General features: G+C 33.1%; 5 protein-coding genes across 11 annotated transcripts; 2 read left to right on the top strand and 3 right to left on the bottom strand.

Moving 5' to 3' along the window:
* Positions 1-816: 816 nt before the first annotated feature.
* LOC106131141 (probable dolichyl pyrophosphate Glc1Man9GlcNAc2 alpha-1,3-glucosyltransferase) lies at positions 817-5,294 on the bottom strand. Of its 2 annotated transcripts, none has more exons than XM_060944837.1 (8): positions 5,108-5,294; positions 4,762-5,034; positions 4,453-4,600; positions 3,819-4,061; positions 3,429-3,534; positions 2,843-3,041; positions 2,564-2,650; positions 817-1,316 (listed from the first exon to the last, which is right to left on the bottom strand). In XM_060944837.1, exons 1-8 carry the CDS (start codon positions 5,164-5,166, stop codon positions 836-838), a joined length of 1,596 nt encoding a protein of 531 aa, XP_060800820.1. In that variant the 5' UTR covers positions 5,167-5,294; the 3' UTR covers positions 817-835. The 2 variants fall into 2 exon arrangements, with proteins under 2 accessions (XP_060800820.1, XP_060800821.1); XM_060944838.1 differs by having other exon boundaries at positions 4,901-5,034; positions 5,108-5,248.
* Positions 5,295-6,358: 1,064 nt separating this feature from the next.
* LOC106131345 (transmembrane protein 60) lies at positions 6,359-6,910 on the top strand. The gene has a single exon (XM_013330431.2). The coding sequence runs from the start codon at positions 6,500-6,502 to the stop codon at positions 6,905-6,907; it is 408 nt and encodes a 135-aa protein (XP_013185885.1). The 5' UTR covers positions 6,359-6,499; the 3' UTR covers positions 6,908-6,910.
* Positions 6,911-7,066: 156 nt separating this feature from the next.
* LOC106131344 (uncharacterized) lies at positions 7,067-8,475 on the top strand. Of its 2 annotated transcripts, none has more exons than XM_013330430.2 (3): positions 7,067-7,309; positions 7,488-7,722; positions 8,102-8,475. In XM_013330430.2, the coding sequence occupies exons 1-3, from the start codon at positions 7,091-7,093 to the stop codon at positions 8,299-8,301; spliced, it is 654 nt and encodes a 217-aa protein (XP_013185884.2). In that variant the 5' UTR covers positions 7,067-7,090; the 3' UTR covers positions 8,302-8,475. The 2 variants fall into 2 exon arrangements, with proteins under 2 accessions (XP_013185884.2, XP_013185883.2); XM_013330429.2 differs by having other exon boundaries at positions 8,099-8,475.
* A 39-nt stretch (positions 8,476-8,514) lies between these two features.
* Positions 8,515-20,178, bottom strand: LOC106131343 (anaphase-promoting complex subunit 4). 4 transcript variants are annotated; one of them, XM_013330426.2, is made up of 7 exons: positions 20,158-20,178; positions 13,865-14,097; positions 13,672-13,775; positions 13,071-13,259; positions 11,999-12,542; positions 11,044-11,243; positions 8,515-9,726 (listed from the first exon to the last, which is right to left on the bottom strand). In XM_013330426.2, exons 2-7 carry the CDS (start codon positions 13,971-13,973, stop codon positions 8,515-8,517), a joined length of 2,358 nt encoding a protein of 785 aa, XP_013185880.2. In that variant the 5' UTR covers positions 13,974-14,097; positions 20,158-20,178. The 4 variants fall into 4 exon arrangements, with proteins under 4 accessions (XP_013185880.2, XP_060800552.1, XP_013185879.2 ...); XM_060944569.1 differs by lacking the exon at positions 20,158-20,178 and adding an exon at positions 14,170-14,323 and having other exon boundaries at positions 13,865-14,110; XM_013330425.2 differs by lacking the exon at positions 20,158-20,178 and adding an exon at positions 14,170-14,323.
* Positions 17,266-19,759, bottom strand: LOC132901825 (putative nuclease HARBI1). 2 transcript variants are annotated; one of them, XM_060944570.1, is made up of 4 exons: positions 19,205-19,759; positions 18,168-18,300; positions 17,690-17,776; positions 17,266-17,405 (listed from the first exon to the last, which is right to left on the bottom strand). In XM_060944570.1, the coding sequence occupies exons 1-4, from the start codon at positions 19,330-19,332 to the stop codon at positions 17,304-17,306; spliced, it is 450 nt and encodes a 149-aa protein (XP_060800553.1). In that variant the 5' UTR covers positions 19,333-19,759; the 3' UTR covers positions 17,266-17,303. The 2 variants fall into 2 exon arrangements, with proteins under 2 accessions (XP_060800553.1, XP_060800554.1); XM_060944571.1 differs by having other exon boundaries at positions 17,267-17,405; positions 17,641-17,776; positions 19,205-19,757.
* Positions 20,179-20,235: the final 57 nt, after the last annotated feature.

Raw genomic sequence — 20,235 nt, 5'->3', positions numbered from 1 at the left:
GAAATTCCAGACCAATACGCCGTGTAAGGGCCGTGCTGCGTCGCGTCGCATCCTTTCCGCTTCGTTTCATTCACGCACAACACATCCAAACGTCTTTCATCCATCATCTGGCATACTTCCTCAATCTTATCCTTCATTCCTCCTCTTACATTCATCGTCGCAAAGCGGCTTTCAGCAGACCGCATACCGCTCCCGCCGGGAACGAGACGTGATGGGGTGCGGACACCATCGCCGCCATCTAGGTGCTCTTTCAAAAAATTTGCATCCATGCGATTCCCACGAGACGCTAGGGAAAAATTTTGTCCGCCCCAGCAGAGCCCCGCATGCCAGGGTAAGGCTAGCCATTACCTGGGGGTCGCCCAACCCCATGGCGGAAGTGGCACGCTCGAGACTAGGCTCGCCCCTAGCCATGCATCCATCGGCGCGGCAGACCTTAGATTGGCAGGGATTTACATTAAAGAGGAATCCCAAGTCTATCCCTTAGTCGGCTCTTACGACATCCGTGGGAAAGAGATGGAGTGGTCCTATTCTTTTGTAATGGTGCCGGGAACCACACGGCACGGTGAGTATAAACGAAATGTATGCCTTTTATAGCATGTTTCTTATGATTTTCACTTCAATTCATTTCATTCATTGATTTTAATTATTGGTTTTCGTCTTTTTCCAAATAAAAGTTGTTCAGGTAACTGCTGTATTTGTTCTGTATTAAAATGAATGTCTCTAAAAATTATAATAAGTAGGTATATGTTTTTGAATTTCGAATTAAACTTTTGAAACCGAATATAAATAAATAAATTAAGAATAAAACGATCGACATCATTATCAATAAATAATTTTAATTAGCTTTTTTCACATATTGACTTAAATTCATTGCACCTACTATAGGAAGTCTACTTAAATTAAAAGTAAGGAAATAATGATAATAACGAATCCAAAAATAGATAACACCTAAACTACAATACACGGATGTAAACATTAGAGGTAAAAATGGTAAAGATTTTTCTAAGCCCCAGGCTACATGCAGGGCGTTTTCATAAATACAAACAACTAATAATCCATAAATGTATAATGATTCTATTGGTCCGAGCATAGGTAATCGCATGAACCCACGTCTCTTTTTAATGCCTTTTGTCTTCACCACAACTTCATATAAAGACGGTATATTACCAAATGCTATGGCGATGTGTGTTAACAACATAAATATCTTGATCGATAGTAGATTTTTTGGGTAAAGCAATGGGAATAATGAGTAATGTCCAACTGTGGTTAAGATCAGAAACAGTTTTCCGTCTACATCACCCAGGACAGCCAAGAAACTGTAACAAAAAAGAAATAAATTATTTACTCTCTTGAAATAAGACACCTAAGAAAACCTAATAGGAAATTAAAAAAAAATATATCGCATTTACGCACAACAATTATTAATTAAGTCGCACCTTACTGCATAGGTATCTGGTGATCTAAAGGTTGTAACTCACGAATATATGGATCCTAACTATTTAATAAACAATGCCTTTTCATCAAATATTAAAATTAAAGTAACAAATATTAAAGTCGTGTTAACTTTAGAATGTAAATGTACTCAGTTTATTAAACCCACGAATATTAGTAACAGGGGCGGCACTATACATAATGTTTAAACTCTACCTATTTATCAAAAATATACAAATATACAAATTTTACCAGGCAGAGCCGTGTGGTTCCCGGCACCAATACAAAAAAGAATAGGACCACTTCATCTCTTTCCCATGGATGTCGTAAAAAGGCGACTAAGGGATAGGCTTACAAACTTGGGATTCTTTTTTAGGCGATGGGCTAGCAACCTAAAAACACCCAGAATTCTACAACAAAAAAGTTAATTTACCGAGGCGTTATCCCACAAGACTGAAAAATTAATTAGTTACACCTACAGCTATAAACTGGTAATCTCAAATTCTGGCCCATTAGCGATGATTACAAAAATCTATAATGCCCTTCCTGACTGCATAAGAAAAGAAGAAAATATAAACTTATCTATTAAAAACTTTAAACTACTTTTGACCGATATACTTATGCTACTTTACACTGGACGATTTTAAACGATAGAAATATTGACATTTAAATTATTTTTTATTATTTTATATAAATTTAACAATTAAATACATGTTATTAATTATATTCATTTTAAATTACTTATTAATGTTGTCTCCAAATATAATACGACATTTTTTTTAAATTGTTATACTTAACATAATATCCGACATAAACCTGCCCGCAGTTCCATATTATTTTAAAATTGCGATGTCCAACAGGGTTCATATTGTACCTATTTATAAGCAGTAACTGTAATACAACTGACGTGCTTTATGATATACAATAAAGATTTTGAATTTGAATTTAAACCTGTCACTATTTGAATATCAATTCTATCATTAAGCCAAATAGCTGAATGTGGCCATTCATTCAAGACTGTTGGGTCTGTCTACCTCGCAAGGGATATAGACGTGACCATATGTATGTATGTACATACAAATTTTAGTTATGTTAACTGTAATATGTAAATGTACTCATTTTAATAACTTACCTTAGAGGTATTAGAATCATGAGGATTGCTTTTTCATGAACATGCCATCCAAACATAAAGGAACAAGTGGCACAAACCACAAGGCATCTGAAAGAACAAATAAATAATGTTTTACATTTTGTCTGTCTGTTACGCTTTTACAGTTAAACTGATGGACAATTTTATTATGAAATTTTGTACTAATATATTTTAATTACGTAATGTCAAACATAGGCTACGCTTTTCCAAAAACCCCGGCGGGAAAATTGTTCCCGATAGTCAAATCACTTGGGTGTTTACCTGACAAAACTGAGTACCCTGTACTTTCGGTCAGCACCCAGATACCACAATTTGACGAGAGCGGGAAACATAGAAACGGCTGTCAGAATGAAAGTGACGCTCGGTTTGATGGAAGGCAGGACAGCATGAGCGTATTCTTGCACAAGGCCTCCGGTCATGGCAGCTTCCATCTTTGGTACTTCAATACCAAACTTTGGCACTGTAAAAATGTATCAAATTTTTTTATTTATTTGCAGATTTAACAGTATTATTCGCGAAGCATGACAAGTAACAACAACAAGCATGTCTCTCTCTATTGTTATCACAAGTGTTAGAAAGAGACAATAAGGCAAAGATGTCAACATTAAATAATAAAGGAACTGTTCATTATTGAAATATGTATGATCCATGGTTATGGTAAAAAGTAAAATAAATGTCAGTCTCCCAATCTACAATTTCATATTTATTAGGTTACGGGCCCAGCACGCTTAGGCTGTCTACTTATTTAAGAAAAAAGTAGATGAAAGTAAATGTATTATTTTTATAACATGTTTCCACAACAATTTAATGAAAATTTTTTTCTTTCATTTTTGCAGATTTAACTTACATGCGTGCTGAAGAACTTTATCACAAAAATTGTATAATGCCCAAAAGTTTGGTGCCCAATAAGCATGACATAATCCTCTCTTGAATGGAAACAGTCTGGATAATACCTAAAATAAAAATAGTTTATACACTGAAGTAGATTGTTTAAAGTAGCCTTTTTGTATAATTTAATTCATTCATACAAAAAATCCCATGCCCAGGGAGGTAGGCAAAGACTACATCTTTCCACTTGCCACAATCCCTGCACATTTTTTGACTTCAGCCACATTCGTTATTAGTTACATTTATAGACACACTAAATAAGAGTATAGATAAACAAATACAAATATCATTCACATATGGATTAAATGTATTTTACCAATCTCATTATGAACAAGTAAAAAAATCTCACCTGTGGCAAATGGTCAATGAAAGGTCCAAATGACACAGCAAAAACAGTTATTACTGCTACTGCCACTTTGAATAAATTAATGATGGAGAATGAGTACCATGCTGTATGAATACCGTCATTGGAGGATACTGTGAAACAGTAAGCTCTTAACAGGTGCACCACATATACTGGCGCCACATATAAATATATATGTTTCAAGTTCAATAGAAGTGCAAACCAAATTGCTGCCTGAATGTACTTACTCTGAAAATAAAAATTGCAATTTAAGAGTTTAAAACGGCAACAGTTTAAAAAGTACTTTTTAAAAAGTTAAATAAATGGTACTTAAAAAAAGAGATGCTAAACTTTTCAATATTAAGTGGCTTAAGATAGATAAATTAAAAACAAAGTCAAAGTATATAACAGGCTGGCAGGATTTTTTTAATTATTTTGAATTTTTTGAATGGGTTTGCCATTATATTTTGAGTGAATATAAATAATTTATGGCATCAAATTGAATTGAATATATATTAGCTAATATTGTAATACATTATATCATACACATATGAAGACCTTGTCATGATCTCTATTAACATACACGGAAAAAAGTTGAAATGCACTGGCATTTCTATTTCTATAAAAAATATTTTCTTACCCTTATCATGTTTGAAATAGAAAACAGCAAAAATCCATACATGAATCCATTGTATTGAAAATGTATATGATCCACCATTAGCAATCCTGGGTTAGACACCAACAATATAAAAACCAGAAGCTTACCATTGCTTACTAGACTTGCACAGCTGTAAGAATATACATACATATGACAAAGCTAAGTCTTGAAAACACTGAAAGGCCACATTATGAATATATTTTAGGTTATTATTATATGCATTAGAATAGCACAAATAAACGCCAAATTTTATTAACAGTTTATTAAATAAATGTTTGACTAGTGAGTTACCTTTTTGCACTTAATATGTATATTAAATCCAGTACAATAACAGACAATCGTTGGAAAAGTACTGTCATATCAGAATCATAGTTTAAATTTGTTATGTGTAACATTTGTGGATCGAACCACTTAGCGATATGGGACAAACCGTATTCCAGCCATGCAAACAAGGGTGGATAATCTAAAGTCCACTCTGATGTCGATTCGTAATACCATTTCTCTAAAGAAAGATTGTGAGTAACTGCTAGCCAATTTCTATGGACCTCGAAATCTGTTGATCGGCTGAAAAATAAATATTATTTCAAAATAAACCCATAAAAATACTGTAAATAAATAGACAGCTTATTAAACTTACTACAGAGGTATAAACAGGAATTTCACAGTAGTTACTAATAACGCAATTTGGAATATCATAATTGCAACTTATCTATGTCAATTTTAAAAGCAGGATAAATTAATTTATGTACTGTAAATGAATTTGGTATTTTAAGTACATATTATTATAAATTTCTTCACCGGTAACAACAAAAAAAAACGATAAAAACATGTTTGACAATGACAATTCAACTTGTCAATGTGACATTGATATTGGATATATCGTTACTCTATATATGATCTCAGGATGATGGCAAGAGACCGGAAGGTATGCCTTTGGTACCCTGGAGATTGGGGCGGCCTTTGGTGTAGGATACTACTGGTGTTGACACACTTGCGCCGTCTCATCTTCAGGTTACCAAATCTAAAGCCGGTGCTGCTGCAAATGAGGCAGAAAACCTCAATTATTTTTTTTGTCTGACTGTCTGTATGTTTGATCACGCTTATCTCCAAAAATACTGAACCGATTTACTTTAAACTATCACCAATTGCTTTGTTTTTACTCAGAAAAACATTTAAAGTTTATTTCATCAAAATTGGTCAACTCGAAATTTATGCGGACGAAGTCGCGGGCAACAGCTAGTAATTATATGTTTGAACCTTTTGGGGTAAAAAATTGTCGAAAAGCTGATAGACATTTTTTTTTTTCTTTCTTTTTTATTAGTTGTTTTAGCTTTAGTTTTAATTTGAGTTCATTTAAATTATAATTTTTTGTTAAACCTAAATAAATAAACAAGATCGGATCGGATAATGGGGGCGTGGCCAATGTTCAACGTTAAGTCTTCCGAGCCTTAGGGCTCATACAGCATGCTGCCAACTTCGTCCGACCTAAATCTGACCGACTCGGATAGACTGGATTGAACGTGTGTAATAGCTAATAGCGTCGAATGATTTTATTTTTTATTTTGTGACTTGTGGCGTATAGATGTCACCACACGTGACTAAAGTCGAATCGGTCACAACACCTATCTATGCAATGATTACTTCACAGAAGCTAGTTTATGGTATTATGTGCTTCCGAGAAACTGGACTATTCTAATTGGTTATGTCTTATCTTACCATCTATAAAATGTTTTCGTGTGACTTTAGCGGCAGATACTTTGTATATGAACTAAATGTGCATATACAAGTCCATTCAATTGATAATTGGTTCCGTGGTATAATTCGCTAGCTAGGTACTTCAGTGTGAAGTTGACATATGTAATTGACATTGTCACTTACGTGAAAATTATTGGAATTATTGTTTCATGATTTTAAATCGTACACAAACAAATAACAAACCAAACAGTTAAATGGTTTATAAATAACGCCTCTATTCGGTCTTGTTGTGCGATTAATAATAAGTTCTGTCTATTAAATTGCTAGCATCAACATGGCAATACTTCATCGGGCTCTGTTTACGTGGTTTATTTTTTTAGTATTCCTTATATTACTATGTTTAAGATTGGAGTCCAGAACTCATTGGAACTGGTTTATCGTGTTCATACCTATGTGGGTTTATGATGGTATACTATTGATATATGTGCTGTTCCACATGATATCCCATTGCAGAAATGGTATAGAAAGGTTTAGAGGTACAATAAACAAAAATGTTTGGTATATAGCAGCAATTGGATTGAAAATGGCTGCTCAGATCATTATTTGCATCAAATTGGAATATACAAAAGTAAATCTGCCTATTTATGTTGTAATGACACCTATATGGATGTTACTACCCGTGTTATCTGTTGAAGTTTTTATGCACCTTATAAAACATTCCAGTGGAAGTAGCCGATACTAAAAAGTGGTATTAATATAATATGACTGTGTGGGTGACATGAACTATATTAAAAAACACCTGACTTTAGTTTTGTAGATAATAATAAACTTGGCACATGTTCATTGACACGGCTGTGTTTGCACATGTCAAAAACTTCAGTCAGTGAGCTGTAAACTGTATGATATAACACATTTGGTGCTGAAAATGCCCCTTTTGCCCCTGATAGACAGTGTAAAAAATACTGGAGTTATGAAAGTGTCAGCGGGTGATACAGCAACCTTGCAATGTGTTAGCAATGATTACAACCACAATTTCATGTTCTGGGTCTTAGGTGATAAAAAAGTGATAGGGCCCAGCAATGACTATGAATATGATAGAAATAAATATAAATATGAAGTGCTATCTGGGAACTTGAAAATTCATGTAAGTCTGGTTACATTTTTTATAATAAAGACCTTATTTATATTTGATAGAATGAAACAAAGTTAACCTTGTAGAGATATTTTGGGAATAGATAGACTAATGTTTGTTGATATTGTGATGCACAATGGGTTCATTTAGATAGTTACAGTAATTTTAATATCATTATGTCTACTTTCAGGCAGTCACACCTGCTGAAGCTGGTTTTTACCAATGTTTCTCCAAAAATATAAAAAATGATGGAGTCACAATTGGACAAGTTGAAATGTTGGTCAATGGTTCTGGATTCACTGCAATGGACTCTGTTAAGCTGGTGGCCATAGTTCTCTCAATCATAATAATCATTGCATGTGCCGTTATATTCTTCCGTTTAAGAAAAGAGCGGAGCAAATATGATGGCAGAGCAATTGTGCCTGGTAGTGTATTCAATTTTTTCATTTTACTTTTAATTATCACTTGTATGGCAATAAAAATTGGATTTTTCTAAACTATTAGATTATTTAACTTAGAATTTACAGGGTGAAAAAATGTTTAACCTCGCTCATATGATAATTCTGCACTGATAAATAATTGCACAGGTATACATTAATCCTGAAATTTTAAAACCAAATCCATAAAATTGCTAGGTATGCATTGTCTTCCAGTTTATCTGTAGGACTAACTAATGTATATAACTGTATATATACATAGAATATAGGTGGAACTTATGACTATAGACAACAATCTCTACTTGTTGAGAGATGAGATTAATGAGATTGTCTTATATTGATTTATTAAAAATTTCTATTTCAGTAGATGATGATGAAGAGGATGGTGATGGTGAAGAAATTTACAACCGTACTACAACTACCATTGCACAACCAGTGGCAGGGCCCAGCAGAATTCCATCATCAGACCATCTTCTTTATGGAATAGATAACCAGGGATTAGATACAGATTTCAACTCTGTGTTTGAAAATATTCAAATAAAGACACCTCAAGGAAGTTTAATCTAGAAAGCTAAAAATGTAGTATATATATTCTATTACTATTAGAAGATAGAACAAAAGATAATTATTAGCTTTTGATATTTATAATGACTGTTGTAGAATTCGTGACTATTTTTAGAGTTATAAGAGAAATTGTACATAGCATTTCTTGTTAAAAAATTGAGTTTAAAATGATAAGAATATGGTAATTTTTTTATTTTATTTTTTTTTACATTAAAATCAAAATGTAATATCAGTAGACTGATCAGGAGTCCCGTGGCTAGCGTTGCTTCTGTTTGTAACATGTGACTGTGGGGTGATATCAAGAGTTTCGTCTTCCTCATCTTCACCATCTATTTCCATCTCAAATACCTTCAATTTCCTGCAGCTTTTTGACAAAACCACAGAAACTTTTCTACATCCTGACACGGCTATGCGACATCCATCCAGCTTATCAATTACTTTGTAAACGCCTTGGTCTAGGAAAGATGCAATATCCTTATTTGATATTTTTTCACCAAACACACATGATTTGGACTTAATATTAAATTCAGTAGAATGTTCCAGAATAATATTCAACGGAACTTGAATAAATACAGTGTTTTCTTCATTTGATGTATGTTGCACAATCACAGACAAAAATTCAGAAGAATAATACTGTAAGTCCATGACTTTGAGAAGAGTGTCATCTGGCAAATCTTTATCTCCAATAAGAATGGAACCAATGCAAAATTTAGAAGCAGTTGCACTGCAAGTTTTATTCTTAACACTAGTTGACATAAAGCATATTTTATCTGCCCCTATATTTACTAATGCTACCATGAACCTTTGTTGACTTGCATCATATAATTGTGAGAATCGCAAATGAGTATCTGAATTTAACCCTGTCAGACCTTCATAACATTTAATGTTGTACAAAACAGAAAAATGTTTCACAATATCTGTTTTATCTGAAACATCAAATACTTTATCAATTGCATTTTTTAGATATTTCTGTTGCTGAACTAGTGAAAACTTTCTGAATTCTTCCATAGAAAATATTGTATCATTATCTTTGATCAAACATGAGTTGTCCTTCAGGAACTTGTGCCAAGGATTGTCTTCGTCATCAGGGAGTATAGTCAAATCTTGATCTTGTAAGTATTGACCAAGCCTTTCTAAATTGAATTTTACTGGTTTTTCCGACACATTTTCTGTACTCTCTACTTGAACATTATCGAAATTATATAAAAATTCCGCAATGTGTGTTAATTCTTGTTGGGTCATCTTGACTATTTCACTGGGTGTAGGTTCGTTCAGCAATCTGATTATCATAACATACAGCCATCTGAAAAATGCCTTGTAATTTCTCATGGAAACATCAATAACTTGTTGCAACTCCAGACATTTATTCAAAAATGCACAACAAGCTCGTATAGCATTGGTAACTGCAGGCTCTTCAAGTCCTAAGACCTAAAAAATATAAATTATTTTAAAATCATGGGAACCATTTTCTTCACATTGTTTTTAATTTTCTGCCTAAAACTGACTTATTTGAATAATTATTAAACTAAAATGCAGAAAGAAGATATTTAAAACAACCTTTTCCAACTTTGCCATAATTAATAGTATTTTACTATGTACTCAAATCCTATTATCAAATAATAGGATTTGAGTACATAGTAAAATACTTGAAATATAATTCGACATTGGGTTGGGCGGCCATCTTGGACTGATTTCCATCAAAGAGTTTTACACTCCCGAATAATTATCTTTACAAACAATTGAAATCGGTTTAGCCGTTCAGGAGACTACGATGCCCTAGATAAACACGTCAAACTTCTTAGCGTCGTTTTTTATCCGTTTTATATTTTGAAAAGGTTGCACATATTTCACACAAAAATGTTCCAAAATTTTGTTATCAGTCACTTTTATAGCAAGGTTAATATTGGCAATCAAAATATGTACGTACGTATATATGTACAATACAGGGTATTCTATTCTGTATGTAATTTCCAAGAACACGAAAGTTATTTGGATAAATGCCAAGTACGTCGTGATAGGTACTTACGCGGAATTCTTGTGTCAACAACAACAGAAAACACATTATGAAAAATTTGCATCTAGGTTTCTTAAAGTAAAAATCTTTATAAAGTAAAGAAATCGTATCTTTAAATCAAAGTTAGGCACTGAACGAAATTTCGACGTGTTAGCATCTTATAACATTAACTTTGGACCCATGGTTCAGCCAGTTTATGCTTTCTACAAAAACAGCTATTATGGTTGAATAAGAATGCAGCTCACGTATATATCTTTATCACTTACGGGGTAGACATACCCATCAACCTTGAAAAAACTGAAACGTCACGTTCAACTGTATAGCTCAAATAATGGAATTCAGATTTAAAAAGTGACAGGTCGCTAGTAACTATCACTGCATTTCGCCAGAAAGATATACGTTTACAGGAAGAGAATTTTCAATCATGGGTGTGGCGCCCGGCACTTTAGAATAGAACCACTCATCTCTCTCCCATGGAAGTCGTAGAAGTTGTCTTAGGAATAGGCTAGTAAACGAGGGATTATTTTAAGGCAATATACTAGGAACCTGTTACTATTTGAATCTCAAGTTCAGCTTTAAGCCATAAACCTGAATGTGGCCTTTCAGTCTTTGTGATAATGTTGCCTCTGTAATTATGAAGTATGAATATTAATAATAAGTATGCGCATATGTATGAAGAGAATTGTACTTAGATTTTTATATTAATAATGCACTTAATAAATGTTACTTACTTTATATCTGTCTGGTATCCTAGTAAGACCTCTTAATTCCGAGAGATAATATGTCAAACTTTGCCCAACAACATTCAACTGTTTCAAAACCAATTTTTGAATAGTTGAATAACTTAATTCTACTGAATTTCCAGATTTCTTCAAAACTTTGGCAGTTAGTTCTCTAAGTAAAAATAGTTCTAATTCATCAGATGGTACTCCTGCAATAATCAAAGTTTTATTGAATTTTATTTCATGTGTTAGGATTTTATCAATTATTTAATACATTGTTAAAAAAAAACTAAATCTACAACCTACCATTTCCATACAACTTTATTCTTCTACAAGTTCATCAGATAAAAAATATAAATAGGTTAATCGACATCTACTCAACCATGTGATTGACATCTGTCTATCAGTGGTTGTGTGGGTAAGGTGCAGTTAAGTTTTATCAAAAGGCCATTTAACTTAAATAAGCGTGCTCCAATCCTATTATGAATACAAATGTCTTTTTTCTGAATTATTCACTTTAGTTTGCTTACAAAACAATGCGACTGAAGGTTAAACATGGTAGACTGCATATTCAGGCAAGTTGATGTGTCAACAAGAACCATCATTGTTGTACAGGATAAATGAAATGAGTAGAGAAAGTAAAAAGTAAATATATACATATAGTCACGTCTAAGTTCCTTGCGGGGTAGACAGAGACAACAGTCTTGAAGATACTGATAGACTACATTCAGCTGTTTGGCTCAAAGAATTGAGATTAAAGTAGTGACAGTTTGGCAGCCCATTACCTAAAAGAATAAGCCTATCCCTTAGTTGCCTTTTACAAAATCCTTGGGAAAGTCATGCAGTGGTCCCATTCTCTTGGTGCGGGGAACCAAGTAGGAAATGAAAATCAGAAGTATCTTTGACATGTACTTCAGATTTTTACTTGCTACTTTTATACATAAACTAATGTAATAAAACAAACCAAGCATAAGCAACTCCAACAGATCTGCTGACACTCCTCCTTCAGGCACTGATGCTGCATAATAAGCCATCTTCGTGTCCATTTCCAACAATATGTGTTCCCAAGCTTCTGTTATTGATATCATAGTCTGATCTAAATATGACATCAAGTGTATTACTTTCCCATGTTGCTTTGCAACTTTGAAAATTTCTTCTGAATAAGCTGTCAAGACACTTGTATTAACCAGAGCGGCATAGACGATGTTTGTAAGTCTATCTAAATAAAGGACTTGCAAAACACTAAAATCATCAGAGAGAATGACGTCTAAAACCTTGTACTCGCCACATTCATCCTTTGTAACTTGCGTGAGATGGAGAGTCCCATACGGATATCTACCAAAGATACTCATATAAACATAACCAGTGCCATAGCCAACAATTAACATATTAAGATGACTGGGTGTCTGTGTTTCTTCCTTTAAACAGTGGGCACCATCATCAGATGTTTGGTTTTTGTAAGCACTGCTTGAGGTTGGTAACTGCTGCAGAAACAATGATGAATCCTCCTGAAAATTTAAAAATATATGCCACTTTTACATTTTTATAATGAAATATATCATCATCATAACAATAGCTCACACTCACAATGTTGTATGGCTGCAATATTTATTTAGACACTACATAGTATAAAGCAAAGTCGCTTCCCGCATCTGTCCCTCTGTAGACAGACAGAGTGGTTAAAGAGGAAGGTTAATATATGTAAATGCTACCCGGATGAGTCGTTAGATATTAATATTTATTGTTCCTAGCAGCATAATTATTCTTGGCTGCTTGCATGCATACTGATGTTCACAAATCTATGTTAGTGGTATTTTTTTTCACATCCTTCAGTCTGACCTCTTTAAAGTTTTTAGTCCCCACATCAAGATAAAACATATGCCAGATTTAGAATTTGAACTCCAACATAAATATTTTTTTATATTTTTCTGTTATTTGGATACCACACATAAAAACATAAATACTCCTTTTGGCTATCCTATACAATAGGATAATCATAACCATTCCTGCAATAAAACATTATTGTATCAACATACATAAATATTATATGGTGTGCTGTCCAAATTAGTAGCATGTGCGGCCCATGTAATGCATGATATTCCATAGTGTTTTGTGTCATCAAATTCTTGAATGCTTTCATGCTCTAATGCATACTTGTCCATGATTTCCTTGTCCTCAATGTCAACTATAAACACATTTCCAGAACTGTAACCAATCGCCAGTACCTGAAACAAAAGAAAGTATTTGTATTCAAAAACTAATGGGCCAATAAAGATGAAATATGGCAAGAATGTAGATTCTTAATAGGACAACAAGCAAGGAGACATCTGGTAGGAAAGGATTTTAAGAATACCCACAGGAACTACTGGATTTTTCATTTTATGTAGTAGGAACGACAAGCCCTCTCTAGTTAAGTATATTTACATTACTAAAATTAGGCCTTTTACCGAAGGGGTAAGCACTTTCTACTTACCACATTGCCTGTATACTGGTCTTAGTGTCAGTTAAAGGAACTAAGGTTAAGGGTTATAGTTAATTAATAACTACTAAATAAAAAACAATTATGGTTAGAAATAACAAATTTTTGTCAAAGTTTTATCTTACTGTTTTAAGGATTATACAATTGACTTTACTCACTTTTCCATCTGGCCTCCACGCCATGGCACGAACAGTAACATTTTCTTTTGGTGGCGCTAGATTCCATACTTTTTGCCACTGTAATCTGTGAACCTGAACTTCACCTGCAATCATGTATGTAAATGAACTACATATTTCTCTGGTACAAACTTAAAACTGCTTTAGAAGGAGAATTCAATTAATGCTTTTGTACCTTTTAAATTGCTTAATGCCAACAAATCCAGCCGGTTGCTCCAGACCATTAAATCGACTTGGTTAGCAAAGTGGCTCTCTCTTACTTGTCTCATCCCACAGTGATACATTTTCAAATATTTTTAAGGCCTTCAAATTCTCAGAATCTCAATTTGATGTTGGTGTATCAACTGGTCAATGCCTGCTATATTTATGTTATCCACAACGAGTTCGGAGTATCTTCAGATGAAAGACCTGAAATAAATTTCTTTTTATTCATAAAATAAATTTGAGAAGCTTAAGTGACATTGAAATAATATTTTTTACCAATCATTCAATAAACCCTTGCCCGGTAAATTATTTAAACATACAACCACAAACTAAATAGAGATACTATCATACAACAACATATTTGAAAATTATCAAAGGCGATAGCGATCTGAGATCGATTTTTCAATGCCAAGAGATTGACATTTAATTTTAAATCGGTGTTTCACCCTTAAAAATCGTCATTCGATGTTTTTTTTTGTTTTGGTATAAACCAGAAATTATTTTACAACTAGCTGTTACCCGCGACTTCGTCCGCGTAAATTTCGAATTATTCCGCGTAAACTTATTTGCAGGCAACCTCATGCCTTGAGTTCATTCAAATGTCGGTAACTTTTTTTAAGAGAACCGATTTTGATGAAACAGACTTTAAATGTTTTTCTGAGTTAAAACAAAGCAATTGGTTTTAAGTAAATCGGTTCAGTACTTTCGGAGATAAGGAGGCTTACCACAACGTTTTATAGAACCGTTCAAATATTAAGGCAGTTTATTAGCAGGCCTGCTCAAAACTCGTACCATGACGTCTTATAAGGTGAACGGTTTAAGCTGAATGATGAACGGTTATTTTGTCTATGGCTCAATGTGGAGATGTCAATAAAGAAACGTTCAAACCTCTTATAAAAATAATAATACCATAATAATACAATAATAATATAATTAAAGATAACAAATACTTATAAATTTAATTAAATATGAAGTTACCCTAAATTTTGCTGAATTACAATGCACTGTTGCACGCTATAAAATACTTTTATTTGTATAAATTCAATAGCGTTATTGTTATCAATAAATGTTAGTTTAGAATGGTTTCGAACGACCGTCCGAACGAATCGGCCTGTCACATAAATTTGAAGTAGGTAGGTTAGGTACCTGCTAGAATACTTGAGTGATACTTGAAAGTTTTCGATAACTTTAAATTCGTCCTTAAGTCATAAATAATGTTTTTAATATGTAGAGCCGTTCTGCAACCACTTGAAATATCCCTTTTTTTACTTGTCACGGCTTTTTAAGTCGACGCGCCTTACCTCACAACAGTTTTAGAAGTTTGCCGGATCGCAGTGATTTTTAATATTCTTAACTTTTGAGGCTATTATTTATTTTACAAGAAAACTATATTATGTCGTAAGTAGAAAGTGTTTTCTTATAATAAGGCATAAATACATAATATGGGATATTTTTAACAAACTGCCTTCACCAAAGTATTTTTTTAATTTTAGTGCAAATCAACAACAAACCAGACGCAGTCTCATTAGTTTTAGTACTGGGTGGACCTGAAGGGCAAAATAAAACGTAAAAATAGAACAATTCGAGAGAGCAGCAGCAGGACAGGAGGGGGCCCGCCAAGTGGGGAAGAGCTAACAGAAATAGATATAAAATTTTTAAGTATCCTCGGTGAGGATTATGGCATGGGTCTACCAGCGGTGCAGGTGAACCCATTGCAGGTAAGATCCCTTAAATACATTAAAGCCTACAAATTATAAAATAATACAAAAATGTTATATATGTATTAATGAAACCATTTATTTTTAGGATGATATGAGACCTGAAGCTAGCCCCTCTGGCATTCGAGGTATTGAAGTCGAATCCATTGCAGAAGAATGGTTAGAACTTCCTTCTAGTGTATGTATTCAATTTCATTTTTACTAGACTAAGATAAAACATTAATATTTATTGACTAAAGCATCATGATCTCAAAATGTGTTGTCATAGGCGCTTAGTACATAAAAATAAGTGAATAGACTAAATCATAGTAGCCTAGTGATGACCATACTGATTGTATTTTGTATAATATATTTAACAATTTGATTACATTATAAAGCCATACAGCTGAGCATGGCATAGCCCTTTTGAGACTGTGTTGGCTCTGTCTACTCCCTAAGGTCAAAGAATGTGATTATATAAATGAATAATTCAATGCTTTAAGTCTTTTTGAGACTGTAAGCTCTGTCTACTCCTAAGGTATAAGAATGTGATTGTATGAATGAATATTTCAATTGTTAATTTCAGGTATCTCAAACTGTTAGTTCTATCGAGGCAGATTCTCTACCTGCAGCTGTAGAAATTACTACTGCATCATCAGATCCTTCACAAAGCTACGCAGCAGCTGTCTCTGATGAGGCTGTCGGCGTCGAAGTACCTAGTGGTACAGGCTGAAGCCCCGCCACAACCTAGGCGACGGCGCCGACGTGCTCATTTAACAGCCGCAGAAGCAAGGGTGCAAATAGTTGAAGCTGCACGACAGAGGGCTGCTACTGAAGCTGCAAGTAGTTTAATACTTCAAGAAGCTATTTGTCTCTTCCGTGAATTAGTGGCTATAATTAGAAGAAGGTGAGCAATAATTAATTTATTCAATGTGCCAAATTCATCAAAATTGGTCCAGTAAACCATTTCAAAATGTCATTTCTCTTAATAATATTAGTATAGCTAATCCATTAATAACTTGAAATTTTATTTGAGATATTCACTTTTCTGCAAATTACAGAATGTTTTGTATATATTTAAAATAAAAAAATGTTTTAATTTTTATTATAATTATTAATTTATTTTAAAATATGTCATTTTGGAATGAGCAAAATTAAAACTAGAACTACTTTTAAAAAAGAAAAAAGAGAGATTGAATATGTACTTTTATGCTTTTACATAATAAAATATTGGTATTTAATTGAATTTAATAACAATAAAAAAAACTATATTACTTTGATGAATATTAAATGAAAAAGATTTTTGTTCATAATCTACCTGCATAGCTACTTATAACTTTTAAAAATGAAATATTATTGAATAAAAATCTGCTTAATAATAAAATTCTATTTTTTTATTTTCAGGTACGGCAAAGAGCCCAGAGACGTGCCACAAGATCCCGCCGTGTAGATATACCACGTTGAAGCTCAATGTTGTGTTGCTCAGCTGGTTCATGAAGAGCTTCCACTGGTGGTTGTTGTGCAACTTCCCTTGCTTGCTCTTCTTCTGTCAACCTTACTTCAGGCAAGTTGTTTTCATTACAAATATTGTGCAATATTACACAAGCATTTGTAATGAAGCCAGCAACCTGTGGTTGATAATGCAACACCCTGTGGCACAAGAGACACCGGAAACGTGCTTTGAGAAGACCTATAGTTCTTTCTATAACATTCCTAGCCTTTACATGCTTTTGTGTATAATATGCTTCCGGTGTGTCTGGTTCTGCATCCAAAATAGGTGTCATCATCGTTCTTCATTGTGAGTACCCAAGTTACCTGGAAATAAACATATTACTCTGTTATTTTTTTATTTTATTTGAACATTCATATTTTATATAAAAATGATACTTTATTATTTTAAAATTGTATACAAATATTTTTGACTTTTAAAATTTTATTTCAAGTTTTTAATTGGTCTAGTTTTAATTGAAAGTGTGTTAAAAATATATCTTTCAAACAATATTGTTCATATTATTTGCTATAATAAGTTCACCATAAAAGGTTTTCTTACCTAAAAGCCATGTTGCTTCAGACCCTAAATTTTCTAAATGGTAACATACAGGATGGTGGCTCCATATAAATGAGTCATGAAGTGACCCTGGATGACTCGCATCAACACTTAGGATTTGTTGATCCGCATCACAAATCTGAAAAAAAATAATAAGAAAAATTACAAATTACTAAAGTGGCTCAATGGAAAAAAAAAATGTAAGTATATTAGAAAATCATTGATGGGAGAATAGTTTTAGCCAACTCATAAACATGAAGTCTATTATCGCCTGGCCTCTGCACTTTTCAACCCATGGTGTTTAAATTTCTGACTCAGAAACTATAATAAGGGACAGGCTTATAAATTTGGGATTCTTTTTTAAGGTGACAGACTAGCAACCTACCATTATCTCAATTCTACCATTAATCTCGGCCTATCAGTATTTTTGGGACTGTTGGCTCTGAATACCCCGCAAGGGACATAGATGTGATCATGTTTGTATGTGTTATATATTATACTATAAAACTATTAAATAAAAGTTTATTTACCAACTGAACATTTAGAGAATGGAATTTCTTTCTACAGAAATATCTATCTTCATGCTCATTAGGCCTTACTGTGCGAACATGGGTACAATCTATACATCCAATCACACCAGGGATACCGAATTTATTGAAAAATCTGCAGGCAAAAAAGGCATATTGTTATCAAACTTAATTATTGATATAATATAAATAAAATTAGCTAAGTAAATATAAGTGTGCCTTAATCTTTTTAACTGACGACTTTTATAAGTCTGTGGGAATTTTATATATTTGTTCCTGAAACTGATGTAATTAAGGGCTGTTGTAACTTCTGCAAGTACAGTAGAAACTGTCTGCTGAGTGACAAAATGTGATCGACCAACAGGTTTTTGATAGTCTCCATGTCCATAGAAATACAATGATGTTAACACCTGAAAAATATAACTTATTAGGAAACAACTTTTAATAGTAATCCTCCTATTGTACTTTATGGAACTTGATTGACCTTTGTTTCTATGCTTAAATCAGTTGCTCTTTTAGAGCTTTTTGCCATTATTGGCTCCAGCTCTTCACAAAGTTCCCAAACTCTCTCTTCATTCAAACGACGAATTAAAGACTATTATCTCTCCAAATAGACTTATATATATTATATATATATATATATATTGGTATGTTTATGTAGTTTATTACTGTCATTTATTTAATTATTCCATGTTTAATTATGAAAGTACTAGCATGTATGTTTAGTTAAATATGTTAAACGTTATTTATGCACACGCCATACCGCTCTAAAATTCATCTTTCCTCTCATGGGTCTACTGGAAGAGATTTCTTTTGAAATAAGTAGCACCTTTGTACTAGAATTATTGTAATAAATGCTCCTGTATGTAATTTTGTGTACATAAATAAATAATTAAATAAATAAAGTTTGTGCACCAAGTCTGCAGTTATCCTAGACAAGTAAGATACGAGTAATTATGTTATCATGTTGTTGAGAAGAGAGAGATCGATCTTTCTATATAATAGAGCATAAGGCGGTTGATATGTGAACATTTACATACCTGTACTCCTTGATGAAAGCATTTTCATCTAAGTCAAAAGGATCCTTATTTTCTGTTCCTGAAACGTTTCTTTTTATTTGCCATTCTGGATTCGTTGAAATCACTTTCCAAAAACTCAAACAGTTCATACTCGTCACACATCTTTGCAATAATGTTAAGGGTGTTATTAATGTTTACACAACTTATTCTTTTGTAGATTTAACTTTTTTGAACAATTCATAGGTGGGTTTAAATGAATTTAATCAAATTCTTATTAAACAATAGCTTTGAATGTACAAATCCTTAGGAAACAAACACGGAACATTTGGTGAATATCTTACAAAACAACGCCAAAATGTCCAAAGAAGCTACCTAATAGTAACTTTTTAAGAATCGCTTTATTTGACATTTGCGACGAGCAAGAAACAATTCCTGCTGTCAAAAGTGGCCGTTGTGGTAGGAAAACTCTATACAAAAAAAATGGTGAACGGTTTACTGAGCAGACCTGCCGCAGGTCTGCTTATAATTGATGTCATGGTACGAAAAAGCAGTGCAGTTCAATTTAGGTCCTGCTATAAGACGTCGTGGTAAGCCTCAAGCGTGATCATACATACAGACGGACAAAAAATTAATTCTAAGTGTCCCTCTATCCATTTCAGTCACAAATACTAAATGTACAGACGAAATATTTTTACTGTTTTATTAAATGTATAGATTAGTTGAATGTATGCATGCATATTATTACGGTGAGATGGCTGTATGATTAGTTTCCTTCACCTCCCTTAAATATGACTGATGAATTCCTAAACTAAAAAAACTGGTTTTATTGGTAATAGATGAGTTATTATGTTATCTATCTTGATTTTCATAAAGTGGATTAATTATATTTTTATTATAAATTAATTCAAAATTATTTAAAAATAACTGCAAGGAGTGAATACCTAAACAAAAATATGGAAAAACTTTATAAATACCTCATCGCCATAAATGCAATAGCTGCCATACAAATAAAGTTCATGACGCGAACGAAAACAATCTCTATTTAGTTTGTG

The sequence above is a fragment of the Amyelois transitella genome, chromosome 6 (assembly GCF_032362555.1).
Source record: "Amyelois transitella isolate CPQ chromosome 6, ilAmyTran1.1, whole genome shotgun sequence".
Lineage (NCBI taxonomy): Eukaryota > Metazoa > Arthropoda > Insecta > Lepidoptera > Pyralidae > Amyelois > Amyelois transitella.
Note: the sequence above shows the minus strand (reverse complement) of the source record. Positions and strands in the feature narration are given on the sequence as shown.

Excerpts from the sequence above, each read along its gene's own strand:
- LOC106131345 (XM_013330431.2), top strand. The coding sequence starts at position 6,500 with ATGGCAATACTTCATCGGGCTCTGTTTACGTGGTTTATTTTTTTAGTA.
- LOC132901825 (XM_060944570.1), bottom strand. The coding sequence starts at position 19,332 with ATGAACTGTTTGAGTTTTTGGAAAGTGATTTCAACGAATCCAGAATGG. Across the intron at positions 18,301-19,204 it reads GCTTTCATCAAGGAGTACAG|ATTTTTCAATAAATTCGGTA; the intron begins GTATGTAAATGT and ends TTTTGCCTGCAG. Across the intron at positions 17,777-18,167 it reads ATTCTCTAAATGTTCAGTTG|ATTTGTGATGCGGATCAACA; the intron begins GTAAATAAACTT and ends ATTTTTTTTCAG.
- LOC106131343 (XM_013330426.2), bottom strand. The coding sequence starts at position 13,973 with ATGTATCACTGTGGGATGAGACAAGTAAGAGAGAGCCACTTTGCTAAC. Across the intron at positions 13,776-13,864 it reads GGCATTAAGCAATTTAAAAG|GTGAAGTTCAGGTTCACAGA; the intron begins GTACAAAAGCAT and ends ACATGATTGCAG. Across the intron at positions 9,727-11,043 it reads GGATACCAGACAGATATAAA|GTCTTAGGACTTGAAGAGCC; the intron begins GTAAGTAACATT and ends TATATTTTTTAG.
- LOC106131344 (XM_013330429.2), top strand. The coding sequence starts at position 7,091 with ATGCCCCTTTTGCCCCTGATAGACAGTGTAAAAAATACTGGAGTTATG. Across the intron at positions 7,310-7,487 it reads CTGGGAACTTGAAAATTCAT|GCAGTCACACCTGCTGAAGC; the intron begins GTAAGTCTGGTT and ends GTCTACTTTCAG. Across the intron at positions 7,723-8,098 it reads TGGCAGAGCAATTGTGCCTG|TAGATGATGATGAAGAGGAT; the intron begins GTAGTGTATTCA and ends TTTCTATTTCAG.
- LOC106131141 (XM_060944837.1), bottom strand. The coding sequence starts at position 5,166 with ATGATATTCCAAATTGCGTTATTAGTAACTACTGTGAAATTCCTGTTT. Across the intron at positions 4,601-4,761 it reads TACATATTAAGTGCAAAAAG|CTGTGCAAGTCTAGTAAGCA; the intron begins GTAACTCACTAG and ends ATATTCTTACAG. Across the intron at positions 3,042-3,428 it reads TAAAGTTCTTCAGCACGCAT|TGCCAAAGTTTGGTATTGAA; the intron begins GTAAGTTAAATC and ends ACATTTTTACAG.